This window comes from Alligator mississippiensis, chromosome 3 (assembly GCF_030867095.1).
Source record: "Alligator mississippiensis isolate rAllMis1 chromosome 3, rAllMis1, whole genome shotgun sequence".
Taxonomy (NCBI): domain Eukaryota; kingdom Metazoa; phylum Chordata; order Crocodylia; family Alligatoridae; genus Alligator; species Alligator mississippiensis.
Genome location: NC_081826.1, coordinates 84,572,833 through 84,593,705, shown reverse-complemented (window position 1 = coordinate 84,593,705; position 20,873 = coordinate 84,572,833). Strand labels below are relative to the sequence as shown.

Here is a 20,873-nt window from a genome sequence, read left to right as displayed (position 1 = left end):
AAAAACATTAACAGCCAAGATAACAGTTAGCAATCTGATATGAGCAAGTGGGTTTACAGCATAAGAAACATAATGCAATCTGCTCTTGATAAGCAAGTTTCAAAAGGAAAGTTCATAATAACATTGACTTTGAATGACATTTTGATTTTGAAAAATAGGATTATGAAGAAATGAGGAACAAAAATTACCATGCCTTTGCACCATTGAGTATACAGTTCTATGAACTACCACCTGGAAAAGCTATCTGATAAACTTTCCACATTTGGCTGTCATTTCTGTAAGCCCCTCAGCAAATTTACCAAACAACCCCAATGGTAAGACCCTGGGAGACCCTGGGAGTCTGAAGGGACTTAGGCCTGTGTCTTCTGCCTCCCTGAAGAGTGCCCTCTAGAATAGGGCAGGGATACTCAACCTCAGGCCATGGGTCAGAATCCAGCCTGATGAGCCACATTATCCAGGTCCCATAGCTCCCCATGGGTCTGGAAATTTGGAAGTGGGGAAGTGGTGGCAGTGTTAATTTCTGCTCTCCTGCTGCCCAAAATCTTACGTTTCCTAGTTACCAAACAATGCATTTACATTTTAAGCAGACAATAGTTTATTTACAATAACAATACAAAATACAGCAAAATGTTATATATTAAAGTTTAAAATTCTTTAGTACAGCTTTGATATTGCAGTGATTAACATTTTAATAATAAAAAACTTGGTGGAAACATCCATGCATTCTCCATTTTTTCTGAATTGCAGTGACTGTACCACTCTGACTTGGCTAGTATAAACTAATAATAAATCCTGTATGCATATTTTCAAGGATATTTATTCAACATGTCCTTGATAAACTCAGATGCACACACTGGGCATGTCTAGACGAGCACAGCTTTGCGGTATGTGGCATCGCAAACACATCTGCAGCGCCACATACTGCATAGTCAGGTCTTCTCTGTGCTGCAAGGGCATGCTGCCCATGCATGCATTGCTCTGCTTCCCCACCCCCCTCCACAGGTTTTTTTGACCCTTGGATATCCAGGGGTCAAAAAAACCCACAGAAAAAAAAAATGGAGCAGCGCACGCACGGGCAGCAAGGACTGCTGAAAAGCAGAGCTGGTCCGCCCAGAGTTATGCTGTAGCTGCCAGCTAGGACCCGCCTGGCAGGATCACCACCACTGCAGCCCTGGGAGGCCTCTAGCGCCCAGGTAAGGCTGCTGGAGCCAGCCCAGTGCTGGACCTAGCCTCCTCTACCACCTGCTGGGGTAACTTGCCACGAGCCAAAGTGTGCGTGACACAGGTGTTCCCCAGGGACAAGTAGCTATGGCACAAGGTGCACCACTGCTACTTGTCCCCATGGAACCAAATGTCTGTGTTTGTCTGGACGCCACTTTGGTGGCGAGTGATATAAATTTGATTCTAAATTGGTATTTCTGATGTCCTAAGAGAAGATCCAGAATATGATTTCTTTTATATTTGATTCCTACTTTTTAACATTGTGCTGTGTATAATATCTGGCATATATTTTCAGAGGCTGCTGACAAAACATTGCAAAGCATAACTGCTACATCTTTGTAACCAGCATTTAAAACGTGGAAATCCCTGTAATTTATTACAGTGATAATTGGCATTTTACCCAACTGCTAAAGCAAAGTACTGCTAACCACAAACAAAACATATCACAGAAAACTCATGTACTAACACATGTACTAGATGCAAGCAGATGATGTGATATGCAAAGTTTGGCCTATACCTACTGAGGTCAATTATAGCTCCCTGTACTTCAATAGCAGAAGGAATATAGTACATCAAATGCTGCAGGATATACATATTTATGAGAACAGTTATAATTGGGGTCATGAACCATTTAGGATTCTTGCATTTTAAAAGATATTTGTTTGCTTAAATTTAATCCACTTCTCACCTTTTAGTTCTGATTGACAGCAATTAAATATTTTGAATACCTTGGCCCTGATGTGAATATACTGAAGGAAACAACTCCTTCATTGACAGAGCAGATGTAAGAGTCCATCTGGTTGATTGTTTCCATTTCTAAATTTTGAGGATACTGGGGTCATAATGACCAATGGGTATAGTTATTGTCATATCCACTCACCAACATGAACAAATAAGATTGACATTGTAAAACTTAGGTTACCAAGTTATATTACCAGGTGCATGCAACTTATAGCCAACAAAATATAAAGTACAAGAGTATTATTAAAACAATACTAAAATACAAACCAGATCATGAGAAAAAGTCATGTTAGTCTATAGTGTTTAACCAAAAGGTACATACTACATGCTAATGACACCACAGAAAACAATTTATAAGAACATATATTCCTTCAGGTTGAGGCTAAGACAACTTCTTAAAGTGATTGATCTGTGGCATTCCCTTTGTTTAATGATGATCTCTCCATGTGGTGCTGTAGAATAGACTGTAATGAGAAATATTCCTGGAGTTTGCTTTAGAGGTGGGTCATAAAGCTCAAGTCAAACGCACCTGCTTTCAAAGTAATATATCTTGCCGAAAGGATCTCTCTCAACCTTTAATCTTGAAAAACACATACAAAATACAGTTTGTATGAGAGAACGATATCAAATACTAAAATGACACTTCATTGCTTCCATGATAGTCAACAGCAAACCTCTCAAAGAGTCTTCCTCAGTGAGACTACAAGCTGACCCACTGTATCTCACTTTTCTTACCATACCCCCTTAAGTCTACAGACACCGGGTGGCAATATCCCTCACCAGATTACACTGTATTTGCTTTGGCTTCCCTTTCTCCCTGCCTTCTTTGTTCAGCAATCTGTCTTATCACTGTCTCTTTCTTTGTGTGAAGAAGTCTCCGGAGACAGGCACTGAGTGTTTGCCACCCTTCATTAATAGTGTTTCATGAAAAAAAAAAGTCTTTTAATTGACTTGGCTAGTTTTATATTCATCTCGGCAATAGAATCTGACTGTAGATAGTTGGGGAAGGTACACATTTAATTCCTTTTGTCTAAAAGGGCCGTAAATACAAAATAACATAATCACAGTCTTGTATTTGAATAATATGATGCCCTACAAACTTTACAAATCATGAGTTACTAGAGCGTGCTTAGTACAAAAATTAAATGCAAAAAAAGTATTTTAAAGTCTACAAATGTGATAATAACTTTCTCCATTTAGCTTGCAGCTGAAACCATGCAAAATGTTTTGCAAAGTCCAAAAAAAAATTAGTCCAAAAAGCAGAACAAAACTAGGGCAGAAAAAGTGCTCAAGTTTTAAATTTTTCACACTGAATTTGTTTAAGGTAAAATCCAGTCTTGTACAGAGAGACAGTATATGTCTTAGCCATCAGACCTTGTACTTCCCACTGAACAAAAGCAGATTTCTGTCCTACTATATGCCAGCACTAAAAATGTCATGCATGCTCTTACTTACATTTATATTCATGAATGTTGATGCTGTGATTGTTTCCTATGTACAGTTAATAAAATATATTTCTCTTTCCTATAGGGGTGAAAGCTATCATAAAGGGGACATGAGAACAGAAAAACAAATATACCAGTATTGCCCTTCCGCAGTGATGCACAGCTTTGAGTTTACTAGTGGTCTATTACTCCATCACTGTATCTATCTAATACATTAGAACAAACTCATTTAATATGTCAAAGAATAGACCAGCCTACTACAATTTACAACCTTTGCTGATTCATTTTCCTCCGGTGTTTATGTAAGCATCAATGACTTTTCATGTTTTAGATTACAAAACACATATAATTATGGTAATAACATAGTACTCTAACAGCACTGTAATGGCATATCACAAAAAAATCCAAGCAATTGGTTAGGAACAAAGCAGTGTGTTGGTTAGGAAGAGCTCTAAAAAACTTTTTGGTTGGGTTAGCTATATCTGTTGAAATGCTTCCATAGAGGAAAGATTGGTTATCTTTATGTGTGTAGAAACATCGGGACATCCCTTTTCACATTCTTTTATAAAGCATCTCACTTTCTTTTCTTATTAAGAAATAAGACTAATGGCGAAAACGTTACTATAGACATGATAGAATAAAACTATATGAACAGTGGAACACTCTTAATGCTGTTCAACTAAAGAGAGACCAGTTAACAACAGTCAAAGCCAAAGTAGTCATATTTATATTATCCTTTATCAAAAATATTTCCCAATCAGTATTTCAATATAGTTACCCAGAGTTAAAATAAAACCTCATCTACTTTGCTAATAAATAAAAAATAGTCTCCTTGTAAGCAAAGTGGGTAAGTCATTTAAACATTTAGGTTATATAAATTAGCACAGAAATGTTTATTTGAACAAGAGCACTGAAAACAGATACGCCTTCCTTTCTTCTGATATCTTTTACTTGAGTTACTGAGTAACACGTGAGCTTTCATGTTTTCCGAATGACCTTGATAGACTGGCAACCCTAAATGATCAATAGCTAAACCTCAAAAGAACCTTTCACCAGATGGACAGCTATACTAACTTGTATACAATCTATGAAAATGTTTTGCAGCTCAAATCAGAATTTCAATTTCACTATTTCTGGTCATAAGCAGAGAAGAAAGCAGTGTTTTTATATACTGTGGATACCTAATGAGTAAAAAAAGGTAGGATGACTGATCGGTACCTATTTTCTACCAATCAACAATATAGTGTTTCAGAAGTAGGTTTTAAAGAAATGATGAGAGGGGATACACAAGAAAAAAACTAACACTTCCTTTTTTTTAAATTTGGATGAATCTGTTAAATACTGTACACTGGCATTTTTAGCACTGAACCTTGCAAAAACTGCTTAATGGTAAGATATTCTAATCAGGGTTGACAACAGCCAATTAAGTGTCAGAAGAACAATCTGATAAATATGTCTGTATGTCTATAGGCATTTGCAGATAAGTCTTAACTGTCAATCTGAATGTTAAATATCTTTATTTCCATCTCACTATTGATTAACTTATTAAAGGGAAATGCTTTCATCTCTCTTTTAAATTGATTTTAGGGATATTCCAAAAAAAGGGGGGGGAAAAGAATATTTCTGAATTTGGAATAATTGGTGGGGACCCCTTAAATAAAGTAAACCTTTAATATTCAAACTGAGAAGTATGGCTCGCTAAAACAACTACCTAACTACCTAGCTGCTTTCATCACCATACCGTTTAAGGTGTCGTATATACTTGCTTTACAGTAAATCTGTCTCTCTAATGGGTGGAAGGATATCTGTGGACATGCTACAAGGCTGTTCTCTGCTTTCAGTGCTCCTTGCTAGTCATACTGAAGACAGCACCTCACTGGACGGATCACCTCTCTTCTTGCCTTCACCTCTTTCAATGTCAATCACATGAACGATGCCAGGCTTCAGGATCAAATCATCAGTTTCTATTTGACTCCGACTATCTTCCACCTCCACATATTTCCCTTTAGACTGTTGGGTAGCCTTACTGAAGACATCTTTAAAACGATGCTTGAGTTCAACATCTGGACAGTAGACATATTCATAAAGGGCACCTGCAAGGACTGCTCCTATTATAGGTCCTAACCAATACACCTACAGAGAGAGGGAAAAATGCAACAGTACATGTTGAAAAAAAATGGATTTCAGAGAAAAATGCCTCTACTTTAGACTTTAAAATAATCAGTGTCCACCAAACCACTTGCCTGGAGCTCTTAACCATCCTTACCATGCACATGCATTTACTTAGGTACTCCTGTGGCTTTTCCTAGCACATCTGATGAACTTTCCCTCCCAATGGACTTACAAGATGGAGAGGTGCTATTATTCCCAGTTGTACTAATGGAGGTGTGTCTGAGCTGCAAACTTACCAAGCCAAGCTGTAGTACCTAAAATACATTACTGCAATGTGCAGGTTGTCTCCTGAGCTGGAAGCAATGCAGCTATACTTCTGCAGTGATGCGTCTGGGCTAATAAGTTCCAGTGAGTCAATGTTCATTAGCTCAAACAGAGCCATGCAAACCTAGCTACATGCTTTCTGGTTTAGAAACTAGCACTTTTAGAGTGATGCTGGTTTTAGCATGTTTTAGTAGACCACCACTTCGCAGAGTAAAGACTCATCCTCAAGTCCTCAGTGTCTCTGTTCACAGGCTCACAAGTCCTTTTCCTTTCTCTGAAAAGGGGAAAATATACACAAAATCCCACCTAGACATCCTGAATGGTACCATCTGTAGATTTAACAGCTCAGACCCTCCTCTTAAACTCTTTGTGCTTTCATGATAAAGCCTAGAAAACCATGGTGAGCACAGAACAACAGGATATGGAGAAGCTACTAAATATCTTTAATTTTAGGAATGTTAGTGATGTAGATCCACCATTTCCCTTGTTCTTTTAAAAAGAGAGACCCAAACATTAAGTTACTGGACTACTGGAGCAGATTGGCTGGTACATAGGCCAAGGATACTGGGACTCAGAAAGGTCACAAAAAATGCCTCTTTCCACCTACAACCTTTATGTCTCCAAACACCTCTGTGCAATATTCCTCTACCAGTGGACAATATCTTGTACATTATTCCTTACCTACTCCTCAGTGATGACTAGTGGTAGTTGATACTGATACTGGTGGTCCCAGGAAGCGTTGCCGGGCTTCTTGATATGGAGGTTACTTGTGCCTCATGCCATTCCCTTGAGCCATCTGTCTCTGTTAATGACAACTGACTAGCTTTTCTTTCAGGGAGCAGAAGGTCTATAACCTGATGCTGAATTTTGCCCAGTGAGGCAACATGCAAGTTCTTTATCAGCCAAGTCCTGATGTTTTCCACATTTCAAATGCTTGGGACCAGTACAACTATGCCCATAAATTTTTCTCTATGGAGAGAGAAAAGGCCCCTTGTGCAGTCACTTGCCCCTATGCCAAACAAGTGTGGGATGCCACTGTCCTGATGTGGTAATTTTTTTTACACTTTGCACAGGTGAGAATGATGGCCCAAGGGGCAGTGCAGTAAAGATTTAGGCCTCTTTATCTTCAACAACAGAGCAGTTTTGTGCGATTTTAGCTGGTGTGTATGTACCCTGTCATGAGGCAGCCCCTAAATGGCTTTTTGTTTGCTGAATTGTCAGTTAAGAACCTCATTTTATTTGCACTGCTTGCAAGGAAGCACAAAGAGAATAAAACTCTAAGCAGCAAATTGGTTTGCTTTTTGCATTTCTACTCAAGATGATGAGGTGTTTGTGAGGAAAAGAAACCTTTTGAAGCATATGCAGAAATAATTCTATTTTTAGGATCATCTTTTCAGGAGAATGTAAATCCATAATTTTGAAATCATAGAATGCTTTATGTACCCGGCTTCTGTGCAGACACAACAGGCAGTTAGGTACGTAATTATTCTTGGATATGCAAATATAGTGCACACACATACATCTCTGGTGTGTGGTCCTTAATATGACTCTCAGTAGTCCTGTAAAATAAGTGCCTCTGCTAATAGCTGGGGACCATCTCTTTTGCAATAGTTAGGACAGAAGTTACACTCTTTTAAAATGTTGCTACACAAAACCTGATATGCATATATACAATTGACAGGTTTTTACCTTGTTTTGACTCATTCAGAATTGAAAAATGTCAGTAGTTTTTAATAACAAGAAACCACTGACTAGAAACAGAGAAAATCTCTTTCACTAGGATGCAGGAACAAAGTTACTGCCATGGGTGTTTGCAGGATTGGAGCCTGATCCCCCTCTAGCTGAAGATAATGGACATACAATTATCAACTCCAGTAGGAGCAGTATAGGACCCACAACTTCAGATTAAGAATAAACTCTCTCTTTCCAGGCGATTTTCTTAAAGATAATGCTAGAATATTTTTAATATTGAATATTAAACTGGACTAGTTTATGGTACGGTAGCACAGAGAGTTCTAGTTTTACAATTGGCACGTGTGCTATGCAGAAATAAGTATTTGAAATTGCTGGGTTGGAACAGACATGTAACTTTTTGCTAGTGTGGAAGGTGTCTGGTAATCTCATGCTTCTGAGCTTTGGCTGTCATCTGAGGCACGGAAGAATTTTTTTTCTATTCGTGGATGTTACTAGCTTCTGGGTTTGTTTTTTTACCTTCTTTTGAAGCATCAGGACATTAGCCACACTCAAGGCTGGGGGCATTTTGACTGGGGTGGTGGTGGTGGGGCACTAATCAGTGCTTAGAAAACCCTTAGTTTCCAAGCTCTTGCTCTTCCACTAACATCATACTGAATGACAATCTGGGTCAAGAATAAGTTTTTCCTTGGGTTACAGTGACATAGACTGTGGGTTTTGCCTTCTTTTCTAAGCTGGGCCATGGTCTTTTCCTAGGATCTCCTGAGCATACATTAACCAACTGCAGTAGCAGGGCACTGGAAGTGCCCTCACCTTCTCTGCTTTTACCTATGGCATGGTGTTGCAGGCTGTTGGTGTTTCAGGTGTCAGTTTGTATTTGTGTGTGAGGGCCTGCAGCGGTAAGTTTGGGGATTCCTTGAGTAAAGGACTGTCTACAAAGGCAGGTGACAGGGCTCTGTGGTCCTGTTCTAGGTTCCTAAGCATCTGTAAACATGCTTTAAGTTTAATTAGGTGAAGCTACACATTATCCATTTCCCTCTATCAAATATTGAGTTTTTGATAAACCCTTGTAAAGAATGAGTTAGCTGGTTATGGCATCATCATCATCAATGATGATCTCTTAATTAAAACAGCACCCATACCTGTACCCCGAATTGAGCTGACGTTGGCTAATCAAAATAGGTAATATCTGGTCTGTCTCTTTAAAAGGCCAGACTGCAAACACCTTATCTCACCTTGGTGAGCAATTTAGTCACTCAGGGTTCCTATACACGTGCATGGTGCTGGCTTCAACATGCTGGAAATCCAGCTTGTCGGAGCAGACTTGATTAATCGAGTCTGCTGGAGTGTGGAAATTACCGCGCTCCAGCAGACTCTAGTGTCATGTGTATCAGCGTCCCTGTGCTGAAAAAGGGCGGCAAGGCACTTTGAACTAAAGCTTGTTTGATGAGTTTTAGTTCAAAGTCCCCTGCCACCATTTTCAGTGCAGAGGATGCTGATACACATGATGCGCAGGTGCTTTTAATTAGCACAGCTTGCTAATTAAAGAGCCCCCTCATGCCTTCCAGAGCACATGTAAAATGCCCTCAGGTAGTCTCACTGAAAGCAGCTCAAAGAGGGTCATCTCCCTTATTTTGTATGTCTGGCATGATTTGTTTTAGGACTAGGAGAAACATGACACCTGTGGGAATCCCTTTCTCTCTCCAGTAGCAACTACCTTAAAAAAATAACCTCCCAGTCTACAATACACTACAACTATTCATCCCATCCTGAATAGAAAGAGAACAACATTAAGATGTTGACTTTAGACAAAGTACAGATAAATATGGTAAAGCACACAGCAGGGTCAGTGCCCGCCTTTCTCATTAATGGTCTGTGTGGAATGTGCTATGAAGAACAAGAAAAACGTTGAGAGGAATTAAAGAAATGCTTGGTGGCTATTCATTGTAATGTTAAATGAAACATAAATGTAGGGTTACCCATTGGTTTTCCCATTTTCCCATAATAACAGCGGGTCCAAATGATCGAGCAGGGTTCATACTGGCACCAGTGTAGTTGATCTATAAAAATATAAAAAGTTAAATGTTATTATTATTAGAAGATTAATATTCAGCCAATGCTAGTCACTACTGTCATTTGCTGCAATGTAGGAATCTCTAGTTTTGTATTGCTGTTCATCACTGTAGTATTAGGGGCATTATCATCCTCCAGTCCACTTACCATTCTGCTCATACAACTAACAAAAGCATCACATAAATAGGCAGATAAGTCCTAGACTAACGTCCTCTTTGGAAAGCCTCCCTGTTGATTTCACTGAGCTCTGGGTTGGATCCACAGCAGCTGCAAAGGCTGCAGGCTCTCTTGCCTAGTTCTGGAGTGGGGATGCTGGAAAATCTCTATTACTGAGAAGCCATTCACTTACTGCAAATAAGTGTCCAATTGCAACAGAAAATCCAATTGCTAAAGCTACTGAACCAGTGACGTCTTTTCGTTTTGAATCACAGCTGGCAAAAATAGTAAAAACCAGCTGGAATGTAATTATCAACTCCACCAGGAGTCCATGGCCAGCGGAGAGATTGCCATGTACCTGGGAAAAAAAAAGAAACAGAGATGAAGCAAATGTGAGTCTGCAATTCAAACAGGCACTCAAATTTTAATTGTTTTGTGATTAAGACAGTTTAAAATGGTGCACAATGATGAAACACCATTGCACTTTATAGAGGTTTGAATTAATTTTCCACACTTTTTATTCTGACAGCTATAGAAAATTCCTGTTAGACTGATGAAGAAAGTTCTACGTTATTCCACTAAGAACTTCAAAGTTAAACTGCAGAGCACAGTTGACTTTTACACAGGGATTTGCAAATGCTGCACTTAAACTTGCACAATTTTCTTCTTGGGAGCACTGTAATATACTATTCAATTATAAATTCATTAATTAGCCCCAGCTTAATTAATTTAAATTTCAATTAAAAATTAAGCAGTATGCGGCTCAAGTGCATTTTAATAAGTCCTGCAACAGGGCTAACTGATGGCATTCCTTATTAGTTTAGAACAAAGCTGAAATCTAAGGCACAATCTATTTCAAAAGTGTGTCATTTTAAATTGATATTTTTTTCAATCACCATTATAAAGACATAGAATTAATTTCCTACACAATTCATCTTAAAGTTGTATTTCATGCATGTATTATTTAAATTGTGTATGTAAATTAGCATTACCTGTTGTCATCAGATTTGGGGAAGTTCTAAAAAGAAAACTTCTGTAAAATAATAGCTATGAACTTGTCCTAATGAGAACTTAAAACAATCTAGGAGTTATAAATAAGCCAGCAATAACCTTAAAGCATCACTATGCAACAGTAACTGTATTGTCTAATTATTCTGCTTTAAGAGTAGGAGCAAAAGTTGTTACCATAGTAACTCCCAAGCCTCCCACCACATCTCGGGGTGTGACAAGGTAGAGAAGTCCTGCCCCTGCAATAGCACCCAGGCACTGGGCAACAATGTAGAAGACAGACTTGGCAAGGCTGATCTTCCTAGTGCAGACCATAGCAACAGTCACAGCAGGGTTAATATGGCCTCCACTGATGTGTCCAAAACACTGCACCATAGTTGCAATGCTGAGTCCAAAGCAGAGGGAAATAAGGACCATGTCTACAGGTAGAGGCTTTTCAGATCCACCCCAGTTGATTGTAGAGCCAAGGCTGAGGAGGACAAAAATTAGCATGGCCAAAAATTCTGCTGAAACAGCTTTCCAGAAAGGCTGAGTCCAGACTCCTTTAAATGCCACCATGATGGTCTCACACTTACACAGACGTCCACACTTGCTGAAAAGAAAAACAAATCTGTATCAGAAGACACCAAATCAGCCTCAAGTTTTGCAGAACAGCATCGTTATCTGGCAGACTTTCTGAGGGCAGCAGCAATGTCAAGCATTCTGAGAGGTCCAACACCAGAATTATGCATTGTGAGACAAGCTACCCTTGAAAACATCGGTAATATTTGAGGACCTTTTCCCACAGAGGTAGGCAAATTCCAGCATGTGTGCCAGTGTGGCAGGTGAAGGCATTTTGCTTGCCACACACCCCTGGGCAGACGGTGGAGGACCCACGAGAGTCCAATCCTTGTTGTGGCAGTGCAGCTCTGGCCCCTTTCATGCCATCCACCTTGAGATGCATATACATCCACCGCTGGCAATGAGGTGGGCCAGGCTCTACAGACCCCCGTGCAGCTGCTTGTAGCCTCTCCACTGCATGGTACAAGCAACCCGGGGTCCATGGCAGGTGGCAGGGGCCTGCCCAGAGCCTGATCCAGTTATGGCAGGCAGCCAGGAGGTGCATGCACCCCTCAGGGTGCATGGCGGGGAAGGAACTGAGGCTGCGCTGCCACAACAAAGATCAGGCCCCTGGTGGCTCCCCCACTGTCTGCCCCTGGCAGGCCAACATCTTACAAGTTGAGGTTGCGGGTGTTTTTGGCACTCTCCCCAAAAGCATTGCTAACCCCTGTCTCAGCATATTTCACTCTGCAGGACAATACCCCCATGTGTTTGATAAGGGAAGTCTAGGGAAAATCGGGACTTTTACAAAGTAAACCCAATAGTTCAGTAATGCCAAGCTCTCAGCTAACATCCTCATTGTGATTTCCCTGGAACTGCTTTTATAAGAGAAAGTCTTTTTGTTTTGTTATTGATTCAAAACCATATTTAAAAATGTATGTATGCGCAGACAATAATCTCTTCACCCTGGAGATGGTGTAGAAATGAATTCAGCCACAAGGACATAAAATATCCTAAATTTTGTTCCCTGAATCAAACATTCAGTAGTTAAGCTGGTTTTTTTTGGCTGTACTTTTAAGATGAGAAGGGAGATACAGTGATTTAATTGTATGGGTGGGGGGGTCGAGAGCTCTGTGCAAGAAGAAAGAAGTGTTTTGGTTTCAACTCTGCACCTGCTCTGATATTTATTAGCTACCCTGCTTTCAGGAGTAATTACATTTTTGTTAAATGCCCAGAGACCCAAGAAAGTGGGTCACCATAGAAAAGTAATTTGTAGTATTAATAAATTAGGCGAATCAACCAAAAGGGGAGATTTTTATGCATTTCCAAGAAAAGAAAACAAGACTGGCAAAAAAGAAAAGAAAAAGGGAAAAGTTAAAAAGACTGGTTAAAGAGAAAAAATGTAAAAGAAAAACATAGTGAACAGCTACAGCTTACAACAGCAGCTTACAGCAGCATTTTAAGTGGAAGGATGGAGAAGTGTAATAACTGGTTATGTGAGGAAGCTGAGCTACACACCAAACACAACTTACATCTGAAGAAATGTGTTGAATGAAGTATCTTCACAAGAGTGCATATGGCCCTTTCAAGTTACCATGAACACAAAAGCCCAGAACTTCCTTATCTCCTTTCTGACCCTGTTTTGCCGTGCAATCTTGGACAGATCATTTAAGCACTGCCTCAGTTTCCCAACATCTGAGATAAGAACAGTAATCACCTCACGTATCTCCTTTGGCCAATATGAAACTTAATCAATTGCCTAATATTTGTGAAATGATGCGAGACCTTTGGGTAAAGGTTGCCCTGTTAGTTATGGGCCAAAACTGACATTTCAGACTGGACTGCTTAAAAAATTTCACTACCCAGATATAAACACTGCCTCTAGAGTTTTGGTTTTAGGTAAGACTCTGGATGAAAAGATTTAAAAATCTAGGGCTAACCCTTTAATTTCTAAATGGCGCTATCTTCACAAGATTACAGCTTCAGACTATGGAAATCTTGCAACAACAGCCACACTGTTAAAATAGCCACATTTAAAATAGCCACATTTTACAAAAAACTGTTTATATAAATTTGGGCCCAAATTTGAATCTTAACCCTGATTCTCACATTAAGCCAAACTCGATCATTATTCTAGGTCTAATGCAGATCCAGCTAAAAAGGACCTTGCCAGCAGCAACTTACACTAGCAGACTGAGGGTAGGACAGAGACAGGAACTGCCTAACTATGACTCTGGATCCGCTCTTGCATCAGTGTGCAATGTTAGGCCATGCACAACCTCTCAGTGCCTCATTTTCCTCCTCTCTAAATAGGTACAAAAATATGTTCTCACCTTATCAAGGATATTATAGCCCACTGGGGACCAACGTTTTGATCAGTCCCTTGTCCACCCTTAGTGCTCCACCAATTCCCTTCCCCTTCCCAATCTGATGCTCTGCTTTCTGCTTCCTTCCCTGTTACTGTGGTGCTTGTCCCCTCCTTGATCTGTCATATTGCACACACACACACACAGGCTGCCTGTGACAGTTATGGCGTGCATGCTACAGGTTGGTCACTTCAATTATAACCTACCCTTTGTATTAGCAGAATGCAGGGGAGGAGAAAGGACCCCTCTTCCTTGTACCTCTTTGCCACTTTCCACTGTGTCTAGCAAGTAGGGAGCAGCAGGATCTGCAAAGTGCTCACATTCTCCTACCTTTCTATAAACTGACTGATGTGGACAAGCAAATGTGCCTGTTGGCATACTTTCATTGGCACATAAGAAAACTTGTGTGTCATGTATCAGCTTGGTGTAGTGTACCCCACTTTGAAGCTGTGGAGACGGATACTGGGAAACTAGAGACTCTAACACTAGGCATCACAGTTTTTCCTGGGCTGTCTTGTATAGTGGGCACAGTAATCCTGCCTGGCTTATTTAAATATGTTTACCTTAAAAATGCAAAAATTGCTATATAAGAGCCAGGTATTATTATCAAAGCATAACATAATGAATAGTGAGAAGCTGTTTTCCAAGAGAAGGCGAACTCCTATCCTGCTAATCCTAAGAGCGCAATGATTTATTCCAAATGTTTGATTCTCTCTGCACACAGCTCTTTTAGCATCCTGCAGGCATGGGTGTGCCAGCATGGCTATAAAGCTGTAATTGTACACTCTTAACTGCTGAGAAGATTGGTCTAGAGCAGGGGTGCTCAATCTTCTACCCTGTCCCAGGCTGGATGAATGGTGCAGGCCTGGTTTGCAGGCCAGATCCTGGGCCAGGGTTGGTGTGCGGGTACAATTCCATTCATTGGCTTAACCCTGTGTGGTGGTCTGATCCTTGTACGATGACTGGCCATACACTGCTTAATTCCACATGCTGGATCTGGCCACAGAGTGATTCCATGCACCGGCCCTACCATGGACTGGTGTGATCTAGCATGCAGGGCCATATCATTGGCTTGCAGGGCTCTGCATGGGTCTAGAAACTTGGTAACAGGAGAGTAGCAGTTAAAGATGCCACTGTTCCCCTGTTGCCAAGATTCCAGACTTATGGGGAACCCCACCACCGGATGACACCACCCTGAGGGCTGGATGTTCAGCACCTCTGGTCTAGAGGACAGTGTAGTGAACTGGAAATCAGAAGACAAGGGCCCATGAGGTTTAGGTCTCAGTCTTCCACTGATCTGCTGTGTGACCCTGAGCAAATCACTTCATACCTCTGTGCTTGTGTTTCCCCTATGTCCTTTAGCTGTTAGAACTATTTAGATGATAAACTGTTTGGGACACAGACTTCTCTATGCTGCTAGGCACTGTATGAGCATGTAGTTAGAGTTGCAATTTTGATTATGGCCTATAAACAGTGTGAATTAAGAGGGAGCTCTGGAGGGAGGGGGGGGGGGTCTGTGCCCTGTTGTCAGATTTGAAAATCGTAACCTGGGGGGCCTCCAATTGGATTGCTCCTTCACTTAGGTGGACTTGTTCATGAATGAACTGTTTTGGGGGTTTTTTTGCAGACCCCCCTGTAAGAGTCAAAGTATAATTCAAACCCTGCCTATAAACATTATTGTAAAAGAAATAATAAAGTCCACTTTTTAAAACTTTGCCTAATATTACTTCAACAAATGAAATGAGCCGCACATAGTTAATGCAAGCTTGCTACAAACAATGCCATGCACTTCAATTGCTCAAATTCTTTAGGAATAATAGGTGTATTAGCAAAGGCATCTCTGTAGCAAGCTGGAGCATTTTCAGCTCTGCTTTGGTACAGCTGTTTGTAGCTCAAATACTCATTACTCACTTAGATGCATACTTATGTCAGCTGTTTGGCAATAGGCTTTTCTAATAAATTTTGGTTTGTTTTCAAACTGATGCACTTACCAAACACGTGGTACTTAGAGTACCACATGCTTGTGGTACTTCTGTGGGGTGAGCGTGGGGCAGCAGAGAGGTGCAATGCTGAGCTTTTAACTGCACAGGTAGAGAATAAAGAAGTATTTGGGGTGGGAAACGCTTCCAGGGCGGCAGTTAGAAAGAAATACTGGGAGAAACACTGCTGTTCACCAGCCCTCCTCATGGACAACAGCAGCGGGATCCCAGGCACCTCCAAGGAAGCTCTTTTTCACACAGCGCATCCTTCAGGTGTGCAACTGTGGAAGTCGATGCTTTAGCCAGATCTAAAGAGGGACTGGACATGGGCTTGGAGGAGCGGGGCAGTGGGAGCGAGGGGCATAGCCTCTGAATCGCAGGGTCTGGGACTCTGGACCCCAGAACCCGTGATTCAGAGGCCATGCCCCTCATTCCCCTGCTCCCACTGCCTCTCTCCTCCAAGCCCGTGTCCATAGGTGACTGGTAGCTGGTGCACGTGCCCCGCTGATGGGGCCGGTGCCCTCCCTGACAGCCAACACTGATGCTGTTGGTAGGGCTGTTCCCCCCTGACAGGGTCAGTGGCTTCTGCAGGTGTGCCCCCAGGTTCAGGAGGCACCAGGCACTCATGCCCATGTCCAGTCCCTCTCCCAGACTCTGGAGGCTGCAAGTGGGAGAGGAACAGTCAGGGCTGGCCCACGGGTAATTGGTGCTCTAGGTGAACTGTGAACCTTGGTGCCCAAAGGGTAGGAGTCGCGAGTCTAGCGATCTTTCCTCTGAGACCTTTTTAGAGGTCTTTCTCCCCTTACTGAACCACAGGTCTTAGACCAAGGTGGAGCCCTAGCCGGCTAGGGCTGTTATTGAGAATGATGTTCCTGTTATTTTGTTCTGCATAACATTTTGGCGCCCCCCCCGCAACAAATTTTGGCACCATGCTATGCAACCGCCTAGTTTGCCTAATGGTTGGACTGGCCCTGAGAACAGGGTGGGGGGGATAAACCCCCTGCTCAGTCCCGCTTGGGCCAGCAGAGCTGGAGGGGCCCAGGGTGTGACCCCGTCCGGGGCAGCTCTTCTGGGGCAAGGGGGCCCCAGCAGGTGGCTTGCTCGAGGCGCAGCCCTGCATCACGCTTGCCCGTCACCCCACTTGGGGTTGATGCCCTCGGCCAGTACTCCTCCCTGCCCCCGGTGAGCTGCACTCACGGGCCAGGGGCTGCTCCGCGGCTTGGCTCGGGCAGGACGGGGCCGGGGGACCGGGACCGGGACCGGACACTCAGTCCTTGGCCGGGCGGAGAGGGGGACGGGGCTCCAGCTGCAAGGAGAGACCTCGCCTCGGATCCACCTCCACAGCGGGCGTTTAACCCGCTGCTGCCCAGCCCCGGATGGGGGGGGAAGGGGGGAACCAGTGAAAGCAGCCCCCGGGCCCCCAAGCCCCTACCCCAGGCGGGGGCACCGCCACCAGCCGCCAGCCCCGCGCACGTGCGGCCGCAGCGCGGAGCCCCCGGGCCGGGCCCCACTTACCCCGCAGCCCCGCCGCTCATCCCTCCGGCCCCGCGCCGCGCCGCGCCGCGCCGCGCCCGCCGGCCAGTGCGCGCCCAGCCTCCCGGCTCCCGCCTGCCGGGCGGATCGCGCTCCTGGGCGGGGGCGGGGGGGCGCTAGACCTGAGCTACGACCGAGGGGCGATTCGATACCAGCTCCCAAATACCTGCGTGGGGAGGAAGGGGAGGCTGCAGGGCAGGACGGGGCGTTTCTCTAGGGGCCAGGACGAGGAGCAACGGCTTCAGCTGGCAGCAGGGGGAACAGGTGGGAGAGCAGGAGGAGGAACTTCCCGCGGGGCGGCCGGGCGGGCGCTGCCATCGCCACCCCGCGCGGGAGCCCCCACGGGCTGGCTGCGCGGGGACAGCCGGGTCCCGCCGGGAGCAGGGGCTGGAGCCGAGGCCGCGGGAGTCCCTCCCGTCCTTCCAGCCCTGCGCTCCTGGGATCTAAGTTACCCCACCATATACCCGGCACTGCTATGTCTGGGATAGTTATTCTTTATACATATGTACATTATACACACACACACACACACATGTGCATGCACACACACATATATACGTGTGTATACACATATATATATATACAGACGTGCATCTATATATACACGCACATGCACACATACATATATTCATATACATATACATATATACACGTGTACACACACATACACACATGTGCATATATATACATATACACATCTATACACACACACACATACACACACATATACAAACATGCATATATATATATACACACACACACATGCACATACACACACCCATATACACCCCGCCATATACACATACACACGCATATACACACCCCCATACACACCCCCACACTATAATCCAAGCTGCTTGGTGATACTTGTTCACCCCAGAGACCAACAGCAGCCAAGCAGAGACCACCCTGCAGCCAAGGTGCCACAGTGGGCTGGAGGGAAGGAAATAAGGGAAAGGGAACTCTGCATTTCCTACCTGGTGACAGATACTGTTAGAGTCAGACTTGAAGACTGCTGCTTCTAGACCAGTGGGTCTGGTCTTTTTAGACTCAAGGCACCGCACCATAGATTCAAGATGCCATGCCATAGACTCAAGGCAGCCCTCCATAGACTAAAGGCACCGCACCTTAGACTTAAAACACTGTACAGTAGAGTAGGCTCAAGACACTTTGGTGAATTGAGAGGCACTTTTCAAACAGTAACTTATTTATTACAGGGAGTATCTCCTTGTAGAGGGGAACGGCAATAGGGGTGGGGAAACTACCAGGCCAGGACTAGTGTCTGCATAGTGGGATCTAGAATTTTGAAAAGCGGGGTGCATGCGGAGAGGTGCATCATCACACATTACCCAACACATATTTTTCTCCAGGTAAAAAGAAACTAGAAGCTTTACAAATATGCTAGGGGCCCAGGCCTAGATTATTCAGTTTTAGATCAAAGCAAAAACAAATATAACATCTTTGGAATGAGTTAAAAAGAGTCTGCAGGGGTGTGAAATAGGAGCTTCATTACCAGGAGCAGCAAACAAACAGCAGAATTACAGAAGAAAGGCTACCTTGATTAGTGGAGCATCAAGATCCTGACAAAGGAGAGAGGGTCATTAACACCTGTGGAATGAAGGGATTAGAAGGGATCAGGTAGGTTATAATGAGTCATAAAGTCAAGTAACTCCCTCAGCACTGTCTGACTTGAAATGCTGCTGTCACTGCCAGGAGGTTGGTTTTAAGCTTTGGGGGAATTAGGAATCAAAGTGGGAGGTGTGTGCATGTGTACCAGTGCACCTCTCCTGGATCTGCCCCTGACTGTGAGCCTGCACTTACTTCCTCACATCTGGTTTATCTCCTCACATCTCGCAGCACCCTTCAAAGGGTTCTGAGGCAACCCCAGGGTGTCTTGGCACCCTGGTTGAAAATCACTGTTTTAGAAAGTGGCGGCCATCCAGTGTTCTGGGAACTGCCAAGTAAACTTTTTTGGCTAACAGGTACTGGGATTGATGTATAAGTTCCTTCAGTACATTGCCAGACTAGAGTGGCTGCAAAGTGTTGGCCAGAGATTTGGACACCAGCAAACACAGTTCAGGTTACTGAGTTCACTAAAGTTTGGTCCATGGTGGGATCACGATGAAGCTCAAACCAGTAAAAACTGATGAAATTAGACATTGAGCTGCTGAGAAATTCGGTTTGCTTCTACCTTAGGACGGAACCAATGAAGCTACAAGACCTCCCCCCTCTTCCCTTCCCCAAAATAACCCTCCCAAAACAACCCCTCCCCCCCAGGTTTCCCTCCACACCACCCAACCAAAAGTGACCCTCCCTCCCCTGCAAATTAATACTAAAATCAGGGCATGCTAATTGCTAATTTTATTCTAGGAAGATTATTTTTGCAGGAGCATGTATAGAAACAGAGACTTCAACAAACCAGGTTAAAAATGTATCAAAGTGCCAAGCAAGTGCTTTCCAGGGGCTTTTGACCTTTGAATGCATTATATATAGAATCTCTCCCTTTTTAAAATTTGAAATGTTATTAAATTTTAAAGCAGGTTAAAATGACATGCACAGGAATTAAAGTATCCGTACATACATTCATTATTAGAGATGTAGAAAGATTCAAAATTAGTTATGTTATTCTTGCCAGATTACACTGGATTGAACAGTTCCTCTGACTATTAGAGAGACTGAGAGCTGAAGAGGAGTTTGGCAAGGTACAGAAGCATGAATAGATTCTTAACTGGAGTGCCTTCCCTTTGGCCAGGAGATAGATGGTCCTTGTGACCCTGGACCATACATATATATATATACCAGTGCAAAGTAAGCATAATGTAACACTGTCAATCACAATCCCCTGGTGTAAAGGATTTTGTATGGTACATATTAAGAGAGAATCTTATTGTCATATTCAGAGTTTGTGGTTAGCATGAGAGGATGTTTCCTTGTTTTATTCCCTGTTTCTACCTCTCCTAAAGCCCTGCTATAAGGGACCCAAAAAAAAGAAGTGTGAAAGACATTGGCTCTTCAAAAACAAAGAAAAATTGACTGGTTTCTTTCTCGAGTTCATTGTTTCAAGGCATGTGCTTCGCTTCTTTGTAACACAGTCAGCAAGCAGCATGGCTGGGACTGCATGGCTCCATTTTTGTCAGTGCACTGGGGAAGGCCTTTTCAGGTCATGCCATTCACAACCTTTTAGAGTGACTCCAGAAACTTATCATCCTCCTAGCCTCACATTAGCACATAATCCTATGTTACATACACAACACTATCTTCTTAAATGTCAGATCTTCAGCAGGCTTCTCAGGCTGCAGGGAATTAGGACTCTGGGTTCCTTCACCCAAGGGTATATTCTTTGCATACTGTCTTCTATCCACAGTCCTTTCTGGGCGTGTGGATACAGGGAGCCCCTAATGAAATCCTTACTCTGTGGTGTCTTGGATCCTCTGTATGGAGTTCCTATGTCCTTCCCCATTTGCATTCAGGACCATCTGCACTCACTGAAAGGAAGGAGGAAGGGCAGAGATTTAATTTCATGACACATCTATACAACTTTATTACTTGAAGTTCTCCAACCTTTCCTCTTCCATTACTGTATGGAAGATATTTTCTAGCTTTTTCAACAGTTGAAATTCAACCTATTACCTGTAGAGTTAACTATATCACAAAAACCCAAGTCGTGACTAACAGTCTTATTG

General features: G+C 43.0%; 1 protein-coding gene and 1 long non-coding RNA gene across 3 annotated transcripts in view; one reads left to right on the top strand and one right to left on the bottom strand.

Annotated features, from left to right (window-relative positions):
* Positions 1 to 20,873, top strand: part of LOC132249327 (uncharacterized) — a 257,790-nt gene that overhangs the window by 199,777 nt on the left and 37,140 nt on the right. The window lies entirely within an intron of this gene.
* The window catches only part of AQP4 (aquaporin 4), a 31,264-nt gene continuing 10,962 nt past the window's right edge, over positions 572 to 20,873 (bottom strand). Inside the window, exons 3-8 of one of the 2 annotated variants that reach the window (XM_059724154.1) lie at positions 20,602 to 20,675; positions 10,950 to 11,364; positions 9,958 to 10,122; positions 9,515 to 9,595; positions 5,315 to 5,540; positions 572 to 2,542 (exon numbers count right to left, since the gene is read on the bottom strand). In XM_059724154.1, coding sequence (XP_059580137.1) covers positions 2,538 to 2,542; positions 5,315 to 5,540; positions 9,515 to 9,595; positions 9,958 to 10,122; positions 10,950 to 11,364; positions 20,602 to 20,666 — 957 coding nt within the window. In that variant the 5' untranslated portion in view covers positions 20,667 to 20,675 and the 3' untranslated portion in view covers positions 572 to 2,537. Of the gene's footprint in view, positions 5,541 to 9,514; positions 9,596 to 9,957; positions 10,123 to 10,949; positions 11,365 to 20,601; positions 20,676 to 20,873 lie in introns of both variants that reach the window. The other variant, XM_019487427.2, reaches the window with a different exon arrangement.